We start from the raw sequence: 21,058 nt of genomic DNA on the forward strand, positions 1-21,058 counted from the left end.
AACGTGGATACCTAAACTTCTATCAGCTGTTCAGAATAAAAGACGAGTGAAATGACTTCTGAAATTTTGGAGCTCTGTGGCGAAAACCCTAAAAGCATAATTGAACGGCTGGTGACTGGAGACGAAACAATGGTCCTTTATTATGATCCCGAGAGCAAACGCGAGTCGATGGATTGGCGTTTTAAAAACGAAAAGCCCCATATTAAAGCGAAGGTGCACCAGTCCACCAAAAAGCTAATGTGCACAATCTTTTGGGATTGCCATGGCATCCTGATGGTCGATTTTAATGAACGTAATACCATTATAAATGGCGAGTATTACGCTTCTTTAATCCACAAATTGCGGGCTTCAGTAAAGGAAAAGAGGCGAGGAGAACTAGTCAAAGGTGTACTGCTGCTACACGACAATGCTCCCGTGCATACCGCCTTCGTGGCCAAGGTTGCAGTTCGCGAGTGCGGGTTGACTGAGGTCAACCATCCCCCGTATAGTCAGGACATGGCTCCCAGTGACTCCTTTTTATTCCCAAACCTGAAGCAAGACTTGCAACAATTTTTTTTTTCATTGACGAAGACCTGAAAGCATCCGTTTTAGGTCATTTTGAAGACAGTTACTCAAAGTACTTCTAGAAAGGAATAGAGATGCTTATTCAAAGATGTCAAAAGTGTGTTGACATTAAAAGCGACTATATTGAAAAGTAATAATAGTTTTATTTCGCTAGCATAATAATATTTGGTTCAGGCCAGGTCATTATGGGACTCACCACGTAGTTCGTTTTTTTTAGCATTAGAAAGAACTTGCAAGAAGGTAAGCGATCTTGACATGTCTTTTAATTGAAAAACGCGTTTTAATAATCAAAAACTATTAGGTACTTATGAAAGCAGAAGAATATAAATGATAGTATTAGATTCACAACTGTTACATATTTGCCGTAACTTATTTTTAAAATGTGTTTTTCAATTAAAATACAAATCAAAATTGTTTACCTTATTTCTAATGCTAAAGAAAAACGAACCAAGGTAGGTAGTTTTAATTAAAATGGAATCAGGTAAAAGTGTAGTTAGTGTAGTTGAGGATTTTTATTTTTTTAAGTTCAAACATGAGTAGATTCGATCAAAGGATTATAAAACCAGCCGGCCTAGCCAAGGTTACAATCGCTATCGCTTCGACAACGAAAACCATTATGTCTCTCTATCACACTTCCATATTAGTGCGACAGTGACAGTTGCGTTTCGATCGCTACGGAGCGTAAGCGATCGGCATCTTGGCTACGCGGCCAGAAGGCCCAAACGAAGCCCAAAGGCCGTTTTGAAAAAAAATCTGCGTGTTGCCCATAATCTTCTGTCGTAAGTTTCGCGCGCCGCCTTTTGTATTTCCTTATAATTTAATTCCTGGATCTACGTCCTCACCTTACCTCTTAAACATCAATCGGTACTCGAGTATTGTAAAAAAAACGGTGATCTCTTGAGTTTCTACATTTTTATTTAATCGCCAGTTTGTGTTTGTATGTTCGTTTCAAATTAAGCATACTTACTGAATACAAGCGTCTTTGGCAATGAAATGCAAAGTGGGGTTTGTGGTTTTCATATGTCTTATAGCCATTTCTAAAGATATAACAGACTTAAACATGCAAATTTTGTAATTTGAAATTAAAAATCAAAATGAAGAGGTAAGGTAAATAATATAAGCGTGTGTAATAGGTTATAAATATGAAGACATTAAAGTGACACTGACACAGAATAGGGTGGCCAGCGTAGGTATATGAATCATATCTTTTTTATTTAGGACTTAATTTTTTATTAGAGTCAGACAGAAAAAAGTCTGCATTATATATGTCAAACTTCCATGAAATTATGAGTATTATGACGTATAAATAACACTAGCACTGCGCGGGCTATCAAAATCGCTGCAGACTTTTCTTGGTCTAACTCTACAATCAGAATCAATCAGAATTGTCTCCGGCGTGGCGGGAACAACTGTGACACAGAATAAAGCACAGATTTCATTGACTTTATGCATTTATTTCAAATAGAATATAGGTTAATTGTAATATTTTACTTTGCGAAATATTCCATAAAATATAATTTAAATGTTGATTACATTATATTCTATCAAAATGCATTATCTCCGCGGTCTTATAAAATAGGTTTTTTCGGAAGGCTCATGGTTACAGTCTTGATTTCGAGGTATTGTAAAATACCATCCTCTCCCCTGGAACAAAAATATGAATAAGTTCTTCTTCTTCGTCGTTCCCTCATGACTGAGGATCATGATCAACAACTAGGTATGTCCTTCCATTTATCGCGAACATGGGCCACCCACATAAATAAATTAATTTGTATCAAGCAGAAACGTGTGCGAACGATGCTATTAAGCTTAGAAACAAATTAAAAGTGGATAAATTCACTGTCTTATGTGGAACTTCAACCCTCGACCACCGGATCGCTAGCCCGGTGCTCTTCCATTAGATCTACCTCTACCAAGACCTTACCCAATACGGCGAATATTCCACCATATATGACCCAAGACAGTGGATTTTCCACTTTAATTTGTTTCCAAGTTACAATAGTTATTTTTATTCCTTTTATTCATAATTATAAATGTTTCTGAATCCTCGCTACACTTTGTAGACTCGCTACTTGTCTTTCTCGCTACACTCGCACGATTTTGGAACATAACTTCCACGAAGAAAGACTCTATTTTGAGTATTGGGTCGTTGAAGGACAACAATATCAAATAAAGAAAGGATAGTAAGTTTTTCCCTGACCACAAAATATTGTCTCTGGTGTCTGACAGAAGTAGGCATTTTCTCTCGTTTTAGTAGGTATTATCGGAAGCCAATGTGGTAGTACATTTATAAAACGACTTACAATTCGCGTCCGATACCGGATTCCTTGAAACCGCCAAACGGTGTTTGAGGGGTGACGTGTTCGTAAGTGTTGACCCTGTAAACATAAACTCAGTAATGTACCTATAATCAGTGGCGGATTTCCCGTAAGGCACAGTAGGCCCGGGCCTAGGGCGGCAAGATTTTAGGGGCGGCAAATTGTGACAAAAAAGTTCGCTGATGATAACAAAAAATAACTCAAAATTAGGCCAGGCAACGAATTCTCAAAAAAAGGTACATATAGAGGGAAATGCATGAAACACAATTTTTGACTTCGTACCTAACTTTATTTGGACTATCTAGGAGGTAAACATATCAAAAGTCCCCGGCCGTAGTCCTTGAGCCGGGGGAAGAAAGGGGTGTGAAGGTCACATTTTTCGGTTTTTCGCTTATATCTCGAAAACTATGCGTTCTAACGACACGATCATTATTACAAAATGAAAGCGGGTAAAATTTGCTACAAGCAAGAAAATACTGGACCAATTAAGTTGAAATTTGGCACACATGTATGTTTGTGACCCAAAGATGGACGTGTAACGTAAATAAATGAATTTTAAATATGGAGGCCATTTTTGGGGTGTAAATGAGAAAATTAAAAATTAAAGTCTTTCAAACTATATCGTGTTACATACCAAATCAAAGAGCTCATTGTAAGAATCTCAAATATATATTTTTTTCCATAATTTTAGGATAAATAGTTTAGCAGTTATTCAAGAAAATAGGCAAAAAATGACCATTCCCGTCCCCCCTTATCTCCGAAACTACTGGTTCTAAATACCTACTAATTTGTCCTTTAAACTTCTCTGGAATTCGCTGGAGGCCAAAAGAAGGAAAAAAAATATGAGTGTTTATAGGTATAGCAAAAAAAATGTTTTTCTTGTTTCTTTTTTAGATTTTTTGGATGTTTTTGTAGGTAAAACTGTCACTTAAAATGAATAGGTAAGTATTTGCTTATTTTTTTCGCAAAACCTATGTTCCCATGATCATATCACAAGGACGTATAGTTTCTGAGATATACCTAATAAGCGGAAAACCGAAAAATGTTACCTTCAAACCAAACTCCCCTACCCCCGCATAAGGGGACTTTTGATATGTTCACCTCCTGAACTCCTGGGACTCGTTGCCTGACCTAAATGTAGTCAATATGATGGGTGAAGCTCAGAGAGGGGCGGCTACAAGGCCTGGGGCCTAGGGCGGCAAAGACTGCAAATCCGCCACTGCCTATAATAGTTATTACGCTGCATTTAAAAAAAAATATCGCATGTGTTTTTTTTAATACACATGCGATGAGTCGTTAGGTGAATGACGACGCATACAAGTATAGTTAATAGCGAACGAATCGTTTAATTATGTACATATGTGGGTGTTAGAAAACGTCTTATGCTGTTCGCGTCGTAAAATCACCTCGCCACTCGTACGCATATGTAGCTCCATGGAATGGATATAAAGTATTTGTGACGGCGGGTTTTTGATAAGCCCGAAGCGAAAATACACATTATGCTCGTTAAACGCGTAGGTATAGAATTATACGGAGTAACTAGCTTTTATTAGGTACTACTATAGGTCTTTTGTTTTTATGTAATGGCTATAGAAATACCTATCGTAATGAAAAATCTAAATTGAGCAGTTGAACACCCGTTTTATTTAAATATTAAGCTCGATTCGTTTAGAAACTTCGGAAAATATGCAAGCGGATCTTTTAGCACCTGGCTTTAGGATTGTAGCACAACACTATTTATAAATATTTAACAAAAAACAGACAACGCAAAAAATTTAGGAAATATTATTTATAGTATACATATGAATATATGTATGTAGGAACGCACCCAAGGCACAAGAATTCGTAGAAATGTTGACATCCCAGCTCAGATGGTAGTTGGAATTGTCAGTAGATGTATGGCCGACCATCCTCGAGTCTCGAATTTATGAATACTCTGCATGGGAATAAATATTTAATACAAAATGTTTTACCACACGGAGCCGGCTCGCACATGGCGGACGAATGCCAGGGCAATGTTGATGTCGTTGGTGACCACCCCGGCTCCTAGACCGTAGTTGGAGTTGTTGGCGCGATCCACCACCTCGTCGAAAGTCTCAAACTTGTGAATGCTCTGAACTGGACCAAATATCTGAAAGTTAAAAAAATATGAATATAGATCAACTTATCAGTAGACGGTTACTTAAGGTTATTAGTTAGATGACATAGCCGCAGCAGCTTCATCATCATCATCATCGTGGTGGCCTTTTGGTGATCCAATCTTGGATTCCTCCTCTTCCCTCTTCTTCCTCTTCCACCACTGTCGATCTTGTGCCCGATTCATCCAGCCCGGCCTCCATGTCGTCGGGTGTCGTCCACCCAGCGCTGCGGTGGTTCAGCAGCTTATAAGCTATCAACAGAATTTAACAGATAGTTCACCTCTTCCTTGGAAATCCTCATGTCATCAGTAACATCTGCAAACACGGTTGGCTCGACGAAGAAGCCTTTGTTACCGTGACGGTTTCCACCGGCAACACAACGCGCCGACTTCTTGCCCACTTCGATATATCCCATCACTTTGTCAAACATTTCCTGGTCAATCTGAAACGTAAATATATATTGTCAATAAACTTCATGTAGGTACTTATAATTTGTTAACCAAAGAGATTCCAACTTCGCGCCACTATTGAAAGTATGGAACTAGGTTACAAAAATGCTTATTTTTATTTAGTGGCAAGGTACCTATATATTTATCTCCCATCTCCCCTGTTTATCGGTTTGATTCGTATACGTAGTGTTTATACATTTTGCTACTAAACGCAAATAGCAAATGTGTAAGCTCGCACTAAACACTAAGGGCTGGTACAGACGGACTGCAACTTGTATGGGAACTGCACGACGACGTTGCAGTTGGCGTGTAGTCAGCATGCAGTTGCCATATAAAAAGCAGTCTGGTTGCAGGCTGTCTGTATCGGCCGTAATCAATCATGCCCTTCATTTTGAATCACTTACCTGGGCACCCTGGTCAACATCTTCGAAAGGGTTACCGACGCTCCTTTTCTTCGCTATTTCAGCAGATTTGGCGACAAATTTATCATAAATTCCCGATTGGACGTATGTCCTGGTACCGGCTACGCAGCATTGACCAGCGTTCGAAAACGCTGCTCGGTGGGCAATCTCGGCTGCTTTCTCAACTTTGAAAAAAAAAACAATTAATGCATGAATGAGTGAAACAGATTTTAAGTTACGGCTTGGCTTACATGTAAAGTCATTACATTACACTGTTACATTACACCCACTTAGCAAATTGCTGTTGATTTTATTTTCTCCTACTTTATACAAGTATTGAAGCGGAAAGCTATAGAATAATCCCAAACGTATTACTTGAATCTAATGAACTTATCTTAACATTCCAAAAAGACGAGTTTTCTTAGACAGCTCTGTTTATTCATGAAGGGATTCGTTACATTTAGCGGTAGCTACCTATATACATAGTTAAAAATGGTGGAATCCACAGGGTCGTGCATACACTTACCATCTGCATCGTTAAAGACGACCAGGGCACTCTTGCCTCCGAGTTCTAAAGTGATTCGCTTAAGATTCGTCGCGGCTGCTGCTTTCATGATGATACGTCCAATCTATGATAGCAAATAAAATAAGAGTCTTATATATCTATACATATAAGTAAATAAAAGTACATTTATTTAAGAAAATTTAATTAAAGGATCTAAGTAGATGGTAGGTTAGTCATTTTATCAAAGATGGGTTAGGTTAGTACATAAAGTGGAGGTACCGTAAGTTTTTCTAACATAAGGAAATAAATTACTTGCGCCGTATTCGTGGTGTCACCCACATTAGCAATTCTAGTTTGGGTCGGCGGTTGGATAAATAAAACATATTGACCTTGACATTGATGCTTGGAATTAATCAGACTTGACGTACCTAAACCACTTATGAAATTATTCAAAATATTGTGTTAGGGTGTGCTTTACTTTTAAAAACTGTTATAAATAATATATTGTATTCCATTTTGTTCTTTCAAAATATAAACTCCTAATAGTCCTAATTATTAATATTCCAAGGTCATGTGATCATTAAATTGTTCTATTGAACTATTGATTTTCCCTATGTTTTTCTTTGAATGTCGTATATTTTTTAGTTAGTTTAGAACATTATCTTGAAACACCGAGTTTACCTACACCTACAGGTAGGTACAAACTAAATAGTTTACTGCTGTAACTTAAGGGGCCCACAGATTTCCAGTTCGCCGGACGAAATTAGCCTGTCAGTACCTAATATACTTGTACTTACTATATTCTTTGCCATTTAATCCAAAGAGTATGGTAAGTATATTAGTTAATCGCAAAAGGTGACAGTTCCGAACAACTGACAGGCTGATTTCGTTCGGTTCGGATAATCTGTGGGTCCCTTTAGTTTCTTACCTCTGTAGAACCAGTAAAGGCAACTTTATCGACGCCGGGGTGGTGGGTCAGGGCAGCGCCGGCCGTCGGCCCGTATCCTGGCACCACGTTCACGACTCCCGGCGGGAAGCCAGCTTCCTTTACTAACGCTGCCGTTGCTAACGCCGTAAGTGGGGTCTGCTCAGCAGGCTTAACTACGACGGTACAACCTGGGGAAGCGCAAGTATAATGTGGAGATTCTATATAAGTAAAATCACTGGGACCCGGGTATGTCCTTAAACTACGTCCAAGACCACCGGTGGACGGGCAGCAGCGTCCCTCAAATTCGGTGTACTCGACTGCGATCGCCAACCCGCCTGCCAAGCGTGGCGATAATGGCATTCACCCCCCATAAGGGGGAGGCCTATGTTCAGCAGTGGACGTCTTATGGCTGAGATGATGATGATGAAACCCAAAATATATTCATTTATATAATAGTAGACTGGTCGACAACAAGAATTAGCATCGACTTTGCACTAACACTTGCATAGCCTGTGCTATCGAAACCGCTGCCAACTTACCGTGGTCTAACTCTACGTGTGTCAAGATTCCCGTTTTTTTTTAATTAGAAAAATATTGTTTGTATTAACACTTACCGGCAGCTAAAGCAGGCGCAATCTTCCAAATAAACATGGGGATTGGGTAATTCCATGGCAAAATTTGTCCGCATACACCAACGGGCTCCTTGAGAGTGAACGTCAGGACTTCACCGTCTGTAACCAAAACAATGAGTTTAATCCCGCTAAGAAGACTTTAAAAGTGTAAGGAGTAATCAACGTTACGAGTACATACTTCAGTGATATCTACAAACTAAAAGCCAACTCACCTGCAGGGATAGTGTTTCCGAGAATCTTGTCAGCCTTGCCGCCGTAGTACCTCAAGATACCCGCAGACCAAATAATTTCATTATAAGCCTGTTTCACTGGCTTCCCGCAGTCCAAAGTCTCCAGTTCACTTAAGTATGTGATGTCTCTTTCCATTAGGTCAGCCAGTTTGAACAGGAGCCGACCTCTTTGAGAGGCGTCAAGGGTGCGCCATTCTGTATAGCGATGGAACGCTTTCTTAGCGGCTTCGACAGCGATGTCTATGTCAGCCTTAAAAAATATTTTAAATGTTAATATTTAATCAAACATCGTGACTTTTACAGCATTTTTGGTGTAGCGGAGTGGTGTTAATGGAATTGGTATAGATAATTCCAACTGAAATGGTAAATTAAGGTTAATATTAACGTAATTAATGCTAATTAATCATTAGACTTGAAATTGTTTATACCGATTCCGTTAACAACATTCCGCTGCATCAAAAATGCTGTAAAAGTTACGATCATTGTTAATAATAATAAATTTTGATTACACAGGTCTAAGTTTATTCATTAAAAACACGATACATTTTATGCTCATATAGAGCCCCAGACACTGCGATAGCAGTATGTACTGTAGCTATAGCTACCAACTCGCGCGCATGCAGTATAGCTTATTCTAAGTAAATATTATACCTTATCTCCTTCAGCTACTTTAACTATGACAGATTCATCTTGAGGGTTGATCGTAGGGAAAGTTTTCTTGCTAACAGCATCCACCCATTCGTTGTTAATGAACAACTGTAAACAATTAATAATATTAGATTGAAAAATAATTATTTACGATAAAAGTGCGAAAAATAGGAAATTCGCAACGAGTGGCGACCGATTAAATCGACACGAGAACTTGTTTAATGAGATGTTATTGAAGTGGTGTGAAGTGATTAACATAGTTATTATTAGATAAATATATTTTAAAACAATTGTACTTATCATGTAAGTACAGTCGCCATCAGATATATCTGAGCAGCCAACGTGTTCACAATATCTGAACACGCACTCTAACGCCCTGATAATAGAGGCGTGTTCAAATATTTGTGAGCGCCTTAGCCGCTCCGATATATATGATGGCGACTGTACCTACTTATGAAGAAGGTAAGTACTTATGATATTGTACCTATACATAGTTCAATACGTACCTATGCATATGTCTGCACATTAGCTGTTCATACATATTATGTACAAATGTAGTTGGGGTCGATTGAAAAACAAACTAAAAAATGTCTGGGAAAAATAAAAGCGTAAAGTGACGTAAGTGCTACAACTACATACAGTACCTACCTATATCTAGTTACTCGGAGCCGACTAGTATTTTTGCAGCCAATGTTCCAACAAGATGTTAATAATGGATGGAGAATTTGAGAACAATGTGACCAGGGTAACTGGAGGACAGTCGATAAGGGCCGGTTGCACCTAGACTTCCATATAATAACCATAACTACGTTCCTTAAAATTTTAATGTAAGTTCAATGTGGCTAATTCCGTCATTAATTCTGTCCACTAGCGTTTATGTGAAGCAACGAACAAATTTGATAATAACATCGACAAAGCAGCGATTGCACGTAGTTTCAGCAATCAAAAGCACTGGTTTTATTTTCCATCGATAGAAAATCAAAGAAATATGTGTTCGTGGACGGAATAGTCCCTATAACGGAATTAGCCACATTGACCTTATGGCAAAATGCATACCAGTTCTTTGAGGAGTTAGATCCGTCGATTGTGCTTGATGCAAAGGTATTTAGCATTCGTTTTTAGGGTTCCGTACCCAAAGGGTAAAACGGGACCCTATTACTAAGACTTCGCTGTCCGTCCGTCCGTCCGTCCGTCCGTCCGTCCGTCCGTCTGTCACCAGGCTGTATCTCACGAACCGTGATAGCTAGACAGTTGAAATTTTCACAGATGATGTATTTCTGTTGCCGCTATAACAACAAATACTAAAAACAGAATAAAATAAAGATTTAAATGGGGCTCCCATACAACAAACGTGATTTTTGACCAAAGTTAAGCAACGTCGGGAGGGGTCAGTACTTGGATGGGTGACCGTTTTTATTTTGCTTTTTTTTTGTTTTTTTTTTGCATTATGGTACGGAACCCTTCGTGCGCGAGTCCGACTCGCACTTGCCCGGTTTTTACGTATACATAGGATACATCGCGGCCGCGTGAAAACGCCATTTCATACAAACGTAGTCCTCATTTTCCTCTCTGGATATTGACATTATGGAAAATGTTTTGACGCAGTTTGTTGTATATCAACCATAACAGCTATGCCCCTATGTTTGATTGTTTTTTAAATCTTTCAGTATTATAAACAGACATAGGAATCCGCATTTGTATGATCTGTTTCTCGCTCTTAATTTATACACAAATAAATAATCAGATAAAGTCAAACATAGTTAGGGACATAGCTATGGTTAATATAGATATTATACATCATAATAATTAAGTTAAAACATTTTCCGTAATGCCAATATCCAAAGAGGAAAATGAGGACTGCGTTTGTATGGAAAAGCGACCGCAGTGTATCCTCTTAAGTAAGTACTAAAGTAAGTAGGCACATAGTAAAATTAAGTAGCGTCACATCAGTAGGAACACTAGCATTAGAAACGAAAGCAGCTATATACGCTGTATGCTCTTTTAACCTTTTAATTGTCTGATATCGCGGTCTGATAAATAAGACAAAACTTCGTGTACATTCGTACCGCCGGCGACACGAGCACGCTCGATGATAAATTCTATGGCGGTTAATGGGTATTGCGTACGTCCAATCAAAAGTTTAACTAGATGATCGTCTTGGCCTTGACTACATACCTACATGTAATAGTACATATAATCGTAAAATATGCAATAGGAAAGCGTAGCAGGCAAATTGTATGCATAACTATGGTGTATCTGTCAATCGTGGTACCTATTGTTTTTACTTTTATTAGTTGTAGTGTGCACTGGATAGGGAGTTAAATTTTTTAACTAAAAATTTAAAAACCGGGCAAGTGCGAGTCGGACTCCCGCACGAAGGGTTCCGTACCATAATGCAAAAAACGGCACAAAAAACGGTCACCCATCCAAGTACTGACCCTGCCCGACGTTGCTTAACTTTGGTCAAAAATCACGTTTGTTGTATGGGAGCCCCACTTAAATCTTTATTTTATTCTGTTTTTAGTATTTGTTGTTATAGCGGCAACAGAAATACATCATCTGTGAAAATTTCAACTGTCTAGCTATCACGGTTCGTGAGATATATAGATACAGCCTGGTGACAGACGGACGGACGGGCGGACGGACGGACAGCGAAGTCTTAGTAATAGGGTCCCGTTTTACCCTTTGGGTACGGAACCCTAAAAATTATGTTCTGCATATACCACCTTTTACAAAATGTACATTGGTAGAAATGTTATATTTACTTAGATTAAATTTTATAATTTTAATGCACATACACCTTATGCCCTTACTGTGCTGAATACTTGTGAACATGTTATAAAGCTGAGGATCTTAGTCCAATCTGGCATTGCAGTTGTTAACAACAATGACACTATTATTCTGGTCATCACAATGCCGGAACCTCGCTGTATGTAATTTCATCTGCGACACAATACTTGATGCCATATTGTGAATCGTGTTTTGATTGCCGTAGTATGTATTGTATGGGCTCTGGGCAATCAACAAGATCCGATTCTAGAGGTAAGTAGATATACTCATTATCACGATTATAAGAATGATTACACCTGTACAAAAACGCTGCCTTTTTGTATTGGGACAAAAAGTTTGAGCCTTCTCAGAAACAGGACTTATAGTTTCGTCATATTTTACCTATAACATATACATAGCAGAGTGTTTTTTGAACCCTTAGCCATACTTTACACAGGTACTGAAAGAGTTTTACTATGGGAATCTACAAAACTAAATTGGCTTTCCCAAATTAATTTTTGTATTAAGCAGCAAACGATGATGTTATTATTAAGCTTAGTATTAAGTAGGTAGTCGCGGAACAAATTATCAAAATACCGTCGAAATGCCGGAAGGTGAATGTACAAACTTCGCTTCGTTTCGCTCGCTTGTTCAATATAGATGCTCCCATTGATTGTCACAGAATAACCCAACCGGCTCATGAGTCATTACCAACGTTAAATCGTGTCTTTTGTTTCTTTATAGGTATAGATACCTATTATTATTTAAATTGTAATAATATGTAAAACATATGAATATTTAATAATTATGGCGAGGCGAGAGAGGATGATGAGTGACCGAACAATTATTCAAATGCATATCTTATACCTATTTTTATTAAAATGTATGCAAAGTTAGTAGGCAAAAGCCCGGAATCACTGACTTCAGGGGGAGTTTATCTAAGAGACACGCCAATGGTCACAGGACATCGGTGACACTGATGTCTGATGTGAGGGATCTCTAAATTACCTCTAAAATTTAGAGTTTACAGTTGTTTGCAGCAATAGTTATTTGTTTTACAAGGGGGCAAAGTTGTTGTTTAACCGCTCGTGCTAATATTGATACCCGAGCAAGCGAAAGATTCTAAAATTGAACCACGAGCGTAGCGAGTTTCCGAGCTGATGTGGTGAAAAAGTATTTTACAAACTTATTTGTCAAAAAAAATAGTTCATGCTCAAACTACATAGAAATTGTGCGGAAAGAGAACAGTCGTGGAATGTATGGGGCCCAAAATATTCCACGACTCTTCTGTTTCCGAACAGACTTTAAATTGAACAAAGTCTATTCAGTCGTCGATAATGTTGATAAATGTAAAATATCGTTACCTAAATATTCATAAGATGTATATGTCTATTAAAATAGTTAACTTAATAATTTCCTTACCTTAGTATATTTGATCTCGACGTTAGACATATTGAGGTTAGTTGTTAGTTCCACACACGTGCGCTGCCGGCTCGGGTCTCCCGCAGAGTGTTCAGATATATCGCTTGTTAGCTACAACTAGCGACTGTTATTGTATTGTGTTTACACAGGATGTCCCACCGACGCCAATACTTAAAAGGCTTATAGAACATCGGATTGGATACCTACAAGATTAAGCAAATGTACCCTAAATGAAAATCGATTTCTTTTGAGATTGGCACATATGAATCCTGGTTAAAAAAGGTATATAAAATGCCGATATCTCAAAAACTATAAGATTTTTAGTAAGGGTGTTTTTTTCATTTGCGTTAATTTCAAGGGTGCATTCCTGAACTTTGTCAAAGAAATCGGTATTCTAACTCCATTTCGGAGATAGATAAAGCCCTAGGTCGTGTTTAGTAGGTACGAAGTTCGTACATTTGCTACTAAACTTAAGTACTATCTCGGACGATTGATGTTCGAAATGACATTGATATGTCATAGTCAATTGTTTTGTTGAGTTGAATGCAGTGACCGTGTTACAACCACGCTATATGCAACATTTAATTACTTAGAAAAAAAAAGGTTATAAATTATTTTTCTAAATGAACTATGCTATTTAGTTTTCGTTAACGTACTTCACTAAACTCCGCAGCTAACGGAATTAAATAAAAACACGGTGTATAATCCCTGTAAGTATTGGCGTTGGTTTTACGGACACCCGATATACCTAACAGCTATTGATAAAACTACAAGAACTTGCGTTTGTTTTACTGATAAAAAGACTGAAGCCACTATTCTGTCTAAGGGGCGTTGTTGTCAGTGGCGTGCAGTGCATACAAAAAAAGGTAGGCACTAGGGTAGGCAGTCCATACAAAATGACCAAAAAAAAAGTTGCCGATTTTTATAGTTTGCGTTACATTCCTTCAAGAATGACTCTTCTAGAGCCCGATTTAAGTCTTATCTCCACTGCACGCCACTGGTTGTTGTTATATAGCATTGGTGCTTAAGCTATAATTTGTGGGATTCTGTACCTCAGAACCTTTATTTCACGTTCCACATAAAAAATACATTGTTAAAAATTGGGTAATTAACGGAACCCTTGTAACGCGAGTCCGACTCGCATTTGACTGGTTTTTATAGTTAGGTATTCACATATCTTCTTGTTGTTCAGTGTCTGTATAATCAAACATTACTAAATATTGTACCTACCTATCATCATAATATTTCAACGAAACGAAACGTCGGTAAATCAAGGTAATTGAATATAATTCGCGTTAGACCCGTCTATAATGTGAGTTAATAACTACCTACCATCAATTAAAATTTCTTATATGAAAATACGTATCTATGCTTAGTTCTCCCCATAGGTTCATTATCGAAAAAAATAACCAAATAAATTTTATAATATAATTATTTCGGTGTGCTTACTGATGTCAAAACGAATTACGCTTACAATCACTACACTCGAAATATTTCTATCTAGAGTCTAAGATGTAGGATATTTTCAAGCAGCTCAACATTGAGAGCGCCGAGATTTAATATAAAGCGAGCAAGCGAATCAAAATATAGGTACCTATAAGTAAATAGAAGTTTGTGTTACAAGGGATCAAAATGATATATTTCCGCCAAGGGCGTACATTGAATCCTGAATGAAGCGATGGATTCTAAAGTAGAATCCTGAGCGTAATGAGGGATTAATTTTGATACCGTGTGACACATACTGTTTTTTTTACATCAACTATGAGGAAATTGTTATGTTCCAAAATCCTATGTATTATTTGATAAAAAAATAGTATGCAAGAAAGAAAAAATCGCGTCTTAGAACAGAAAAGTACAACTTTGATCCCCCCTAGCAGGGAAGAAAAGTGTTTGATCTCTCCTGGCGGGGAAGAAAAAGCCCTTTTTCGAATAGGTGATGTGAAAAGTACGTTGGGAAAATGTACCCCTGGAGGCAAAGTTAGCTAATTTGACGGTATCTACACAAATGATCTATTATTTTTCTATAAAATTAGTTTGGATGGGTAGGTAGGAATCAACAGCAGAAGTTAAGTTGGTGAGATGTTCCAAATCATTTTCAAATAAACTTTACACACCCCCTCACACGCTTAGCTACTTCTGCTGCTGTTATAATTAATTCTAGGTAAATTGGATGAACAGTTTGTTAATTGGCACGGAAATAAGACCCCAACATTTTTTTAAATTTCTGGGTAATGAAAGTTGAACATGTAAAAACGCGGCAATTTCAAAAAACCGGCCAAGTGCGAGTCGGGCTCGCGTTCCAAGGGTTCCGTATAATACACAATTTTTAACGATATTTTGATGCTTTAAGCATTTCTAGACCATGGTGGGCACCATGGTCTAATTCATTCGGTCATCAAGATTACATTCAATTTTTTTTTGGTAAATTGAGAGAAGTTCATTGCCGCATTACAGCTGAGAATGGAAATCAGTCACATAATTTTATCACGAAAATTGACAGTGCCGCAGCAGTAATGTTGCAACCGAGTACCTAATGCTGCTGCAGTCGCCACCCGAATGTCACCTTTATCATATCTTAGAAAGTGATTGAAACGCGAGCGAAGCGAGCGCGAAAAATTTGATTTTATATAAAAAATTGCGTTTTTTATATAAAATTTTTCGATATAAAAAACGCAATTTTACTTTTAGTCCCAACCAGGCCCGAATCCAGGATTTCATACAGAGAAGGGATGGGACAGTTTTCTATCAGCCTAGCTTCGCATAGGGCTCGATATTTAAGGGTCTCAGCGAGGTTGTTTTCATGCATAAAATATGCAAGAAAGTAGAGCTTGGAATTGACCAAGTGAATTGAATTGGCGAAGTGTGGGCAAGGCAGTAGGCCCAGCTGCGAAAGAGGAAAGCTTGGATTTGGATCCACGCCCAAGTGTAATTAAGGTAGAAGATCAACTTTGCCGTAAGGCAGAAGGCCTCGCATAAGACCTAACGCCGAACCGCAAAAGAGTGGGTTGAAATCGAATCTATGCATGTAGTCACACCTCTTCTACTGCTACCGATTGTTTCCCAAAGAATTACGAGCCATTATTTTTGCAAACTAGCTTTTGGACAGCTAAAAAAACATCGTGTGGTAAAAACGATGTGTCTGTCCCAAATTTTAAAATTTGTTCACCTTTTTCAACCTGGCATTTTGGTGCCCCCCCCTGAATGTGGTGCCCTAAGCACGTGCTTGTTTTGCTTATTGGTTAATCCGGCACTGTTAACAATGTATTTTTTATGTGAAACGTGAGTGAAATCTCTTTAAAAAAATCCGTAGGGGTCGGATCAAAAACTGTAATTAAGTCCGACTCACGCTTGACTGTACATTTCTAATAGGTTTTCCTGTCATCTATAGGTATAGACCTATTTTATGTATTTTTTTCAAAATTTTAGACGTAGTAGTTTCGGAGATAAGGGGGGGGGGTGGTCATTTTTTGTCTATTTTCTTGAATAACTTCTAAACTGTTTATTCGAAAATTATAAAAAAAATATATTTGAAATTCTTACAATAAGTTCTTTCATTTTATATGTAACATGATATAGTTTGAAAAAAAATATTTTTTAATTTTTTCATTTACCCCCCAAAAGTGGCCCCCATGTTTAAAATTAATTTGTTTACGTTACATGTCCGTATTTGGGTCACAAACTTACATATGTGTACCAAATTTCAACTTGATTGGTCTAGTAGTTCCGGAGAAAATCGGCTGTGACAGACGGACAGACAGACAGACAGACAGACAGACGCACGAGTGATCCTATAAGGGTTCCGTTTTTTCCTTTTGAGGTACGGAACCCTAAAAATGTGTAGCAGGTAACTCTTTGATTACAATAATAGCATAATTTTGATACTTTTTATGAGTTCTAGAAAATAGAAATTATAAAAAGTTTTTGCAGGTTCAACCAAATCAAATTTATTTATGTCATATGTTTTACACATATAGATATACTCAACAATAAACATACAAGAATTACACATATACTTACACAACAAATACCTACACATTAAAATTGACAAATGTATAATACAGTGGCAGCCCAACTCATAATCAACATTTAGCAGTCAGACTCTACCCTTAATAATCTGCAGTGTAAGTTTACGTGGAGGTTACACTGATTATACCGTAAGTACCTAGCATGTCTACACTTAGACACCTAGTCGATAAAAAAACCGGGCAAGTGCGAGTCGGACTCGCGCACGAAGGGTTCCGTACCATAATGCAAAAAAAAAAACAAAAAAAAGCAAAAAAAAAAACGGTCACCCATCTACTGTACTGTACTGGCCGCGTAGCCAAGATGCCGATCGCTTACGCTCCGTAGCGATCGAAACACAACTGTCACTGTCGCACCAATATGGAAGCGTGATAGAGAGATATAATGCTTTTCGTTGTCGAAGCGATAGCGATTGTAACCTTGGCTAGGCCGGCTGTACATCTAAGTACTGACCACTCCCGACGTTGCTTAACTTTGGTCAAAAATCACGTTTGTTGTATGGGAGCCCCATTTAAATCTTTATTTTATTCTGTTTTTAGTATTTGTTGTTATAGCAGCAACAGAAATACATCATCTGTGAAAATTTCAACTGTCTAGCTATCACGGTTCGTGAGATACAGCCTGGTGACAGACGGACGGACGGACAGCGAAGTCTTAGTAATAGGGCCCCGTTTTACCCTTTGGGTACGGAACCCTAAAAAGTTTAATAACATATTGTACTTAATCAGTTGTTTACGGTCTCCAAGCTCATTAATCATTATATTATATTAATTAAAGAATATTTATGAATGTGTGCCTCGTTATTATCGAAAAGCTTGATTGTATGGCCAGTCGAACCAATTTACATACCTATTAGTCCCTGGTATAGACTTAATTATAATTGCAAATGATGATGAGATAACGTAGCTTCCTTTTGCAGAGATGGTCCTTTCGACTAACATTGATTTAAAAAGGGGAGATAATCAAATTATAAATGTAACTTTAAATTTGGGGGTAAGGGTCACTACCCCTATACAAAAACTTAACTTTCCCTTACCTTTCCTCCCTAAAACAATCTAACACATTCTCGTAAAATGATCAAGCACATTTTAAACTTTGCTTATCTGGTAGTGACGTCAGCACAGACGACAAAAACGTGCAATTCACGGCGTATCATCATGGTCGTATGACCATAGTGCATCTCCTATCAATTAAAGTAATCCAAAGATGTAAAAAACTTGTCGATGAGGTGTTACATTCTTTTCGTCATCGGCAGTTCCATTTCGCCAAATATCGTTGGCAGTGGCCAGCGGTGGCTTAAAAACAAATTCTTGATTTGTAGAACAAATGCAAAAATCGCTATAAATATACTGATACGTGATAAAGACTTGAGGAGTCCTCTTAAATTGTCATGGAAATGGAACTCATTATCAAAACTGGACCTTGTCAAAAATATTGCTTAAAATCTTACTAGGTTAACAAAGTTAATGTGTAACACAAATCGCCGAACGTGAACAGGTCTTCATCAGCAATTTTACTTCATCAAATGTGTGACATTTGTTGAAGTAAAACGGCTGATGAAAACAGTGGTTTTAAATGAAAATGCTTGTAGTAAGGTTTTAAACAACATTATTTTTAAGGTCTAGTTCTGATGGTGAGTTCCTTGAGGAGTAAAGCTCTTTAAGTCGTAAAAGCATAGGTACTTATAGCGACTTTTTTCATCCACAAGTCAAGCATTTGCATTTAAACAGTGAAATAGAACTGTTGATGAAGGCCAGAATGGAATACCTTATCAACAAGTAATTCACATGTTTGTACTAATCGTTGTAATGGTTAGAATGATGATGAATGATGCGTTACGGTCGTAAATAATTTTAGTGGCATTTCAGTGAAGTAGGTTTTTTCTATAGAAGATTATGAAATATCTTCACATCTCTCTCTTCTCTTCTTCTTATGTCTTACTTTTCCAGGCTTAGACCCAGCGCGTCCGCTAGCATCCGCCTACGGCTCCAGCCAGTACCGGCTGACACGGCACGACGCGCACGTGGTGCAGGTGATCCACACGAACGCCGGCTTCCTGGGCGAGTCTGGCCTGATCGGTCACGCCGACTTCTGCGTCAACGGCGGCAGGACTCAGCCTGGCTGTCAGGGCCACTTTATGAGTGAGTGAACGTTGTCTGTCATGCCGGCTAACCCCTAAGATAAAGCCCGGATTGACTTACAACTGCAGACACCGGTACAGATCTCGCTACGTTTTTATGTATAGGTACCTAGCTGTAGGTACATTGGACCAGTGGGGAGACACTCCTGACTTCGGTCGAACTCGGCTCCGTTCGGCTCAGCATTGCTCTGAGCAATTATTAGGGTTGGCACCACTTGACTTCCTTGTACGTGCACGACCACAGATAAGATAATCACTTAAATTTTGACCACCCTAAATAGGCGAAAGGGGAAAGGGATAGTGCTATATATTAGAAAGGGATAGCATGATTCGACCCTGAATCGCTGTCAAACTACGGAAGCTTCCTTTCTGTACGGTAGTACTATTATTTCTTTTGTGATTGGACCAATGGAATAGTAATAAATAACGTTGACATGTTGATGTATCGTTTTCTCTTTCTTTTTACTTTTTACCACATTGATCCTAAGTCTGTGTTATTTTACATAGGGATAGCCCGGTGCAGCCATTTCATGAGCTCCTGCTATTTTGCGGCGAGTGTGCGACAGAACAGAAGCATCCGATTGGTCGGGGTGCCGTGCGACTCCGACTGCCCGAAGGAGCGCGACCGCTGGGGCATCCGTTTTGATAGGCGGGCCGTGCGAATAGGCGAAGCCACTCCGGAAACGTGAGTATCTAACTGTAATATTTAACGTCCCGGTGACCTACAAGGCCTTATGTATCTTGACTGAAAAATATAATGGCAAAGTTCTTTGAGACTCGTTTTCCTTTTTTATTCAGGCGCTCAGAGTATAAGAAAATACGGCTATAGTGTAATTCGCCAGTAACCGGCCACCGGCCAATAACTGGCCACAATAAACTAAAAATGAATTCTATAGACCTACAACCAGGATTCATTTTAGTATAAGGTCTCAATAACTGGCCAACCTTCAATAGCCACCTTAAACTAAAATGAATTCTGTTTATAGGTGAATAGAATTAATATTTAGTTTAGGGTGGCCAGTTACTGGTATGCGTGTGCATGTGCGTGTGTGTGTGTGTGTATACTACTCTTCTTCACCTATTATAATTTTGTAATGTTTGTATGAGTTGTCAATTATCATACATTTCATGGTATGTACATACCTACCTACATAATGAAATAAATATCTTGTTCCAGGTGTCGAGGCATGTACTGCGTCAGTATAGATCACGAAGAAGCATGCCCATTTGATTAATTTAATAAATTAGTAATATGCGGTATTTATTTAATATTTGTTATTGTAAATAAAATTTATGTCATACATATTCGTTTACAAAAGTAAATGTTTTTAATTAATGCATTGTTTCTCTTGTCCATAATGTGACTGTCGTAATTTGCAACTATGAATTTATATAATTGAATGGCCTGCAGTTATCGACATGACTGTGTGGCCAGACAGGAACGAGAATGCAGAATGCAGCGTCACTCATTACAAAAACTTATAACTAAATAAACCGGCTAAGTGCGTGTAAAACAAGCACAAAGGACCGTTCCGTGCCCCCATACCTACTATACAAAAGTCCAGCAAAATCGTATTGATAAAACTTATTGATAGCTCAAACGACCGTATTTGATTTTGAAATAAGTATTGTGATGCGAAGTATTTGTAAATCTTTTTTTTCCCGGATTTTTTCCAAAAGTGAAACCTTCTTGCCCCACTTGCCCCACCATGCGTACGCCTATGAACCTTCATGTTATATTAAAAGACATATCGAATGATGTGCCACACGTTGAATTTGCTTAAACAATTTGTTTTTCACTTTTCGTTACAGATGTAGTGAACAATCCTTCGTATTTGTCAAGAAGAACCACCTTAACTTCATGAGAATCATGAGGCCTCAGTACTCTTTT

General features: G+C 38.2%; 2 protein-coding genes across 2 annotated transcripts in view; one reads left to right on the plus strand and one right to left on the minus strand.

Annotated features, from left to right (window-relative positions):
- LOC134664345 (lipase member H-B-like) overlaps positions 1–20,468 on the plus strand; it is a 53,033-nt gene extending 32,565 nt beyond the window's left edge. Inside the window, exons 6-8 of the mRNA XM_063520923.1 lie at positions 18,977–19,168; positions 19,675–19,852; positions 20,345–20,468. Coding sequence (XP_063376993.1) covers positions 18,977–19,168; positions 19,675–19,852; positions 20,345–20,402 — 428 coding nt within the window. The 3' untranslated portion in view covers positions 20,403–20,468. The remainder of the gene's footprint in view (positions 1–18,976; positions 19,169–19,674; positions 19,853–20,344) is intronic.
- LOC134664317 (aldehyde dehydrogenase X, mitochondrial-like) lies at positions 1,998–13,123 on the minus strand. Its single transcript, XM_063520890.1, has 11 exons — positions 13,005–13,123; positions 8,817–8,921; positions 8,148–8,415; positions 7,918–8,034; positions 7,304–7,491; positions 6,397–6,499; positions 5,874–6,055; positions 5,301–5,462; positions 4,856–5,013; positions 2,868–2,942; positions 1,998–2,208 (listed from the first exon to the last, which is right to left on the minus strand). The coding sequence occupies exons 1-11, from the start codon at positions 13,032–13,034 to the stop codon at positions 2,133–2,135; spliced, it is 1,464 nt and encodes a 487-aa protein (XP_063376960.1). The 5' UTR covers positions 13,035–13,123; the 3' UTR covers positions 1,998–2,132.
- Positions 20,469–21,058: the final 590 nt, after the last annotated feature.

The sequence above is a fragment of the Cydia fagiglandana genome, chromosome 1 (genome assembly GCF_963556715.1).
Source record: "Cydia fagiglandana chromosome 1, ilCydFagi1.1, whole genome shotgun sequence".
NCBI classification, from domain to species: Eukaryota; Metazoa; Arthropoda; class Insecta; order Lepidoptera; family Tortricidae; genus Cydia; species Cydia fagiglandana.

Coding starts and splice junctions, on each gene's coding strand:
- LOC134664317 (XM_063520890.1), bottom strand. CDS start 13,034: ATGTCTAACGTCGAGATCAAATATACTAAG. Junction 8,416..8,816: donor AAGTAGCTGAAGGAGATAAG/GTATAATATTTA, acceptor ATATTTTTTAAG/GCTGACATAGACATCGCTGT. Junction 6,056..6,396: donor CGTCTTTAACGATGCAGATG/GTAAGTGTATGC, acceptor TTTTTTTCAAAG/TTGAGAAAGCAGCCGAGATT.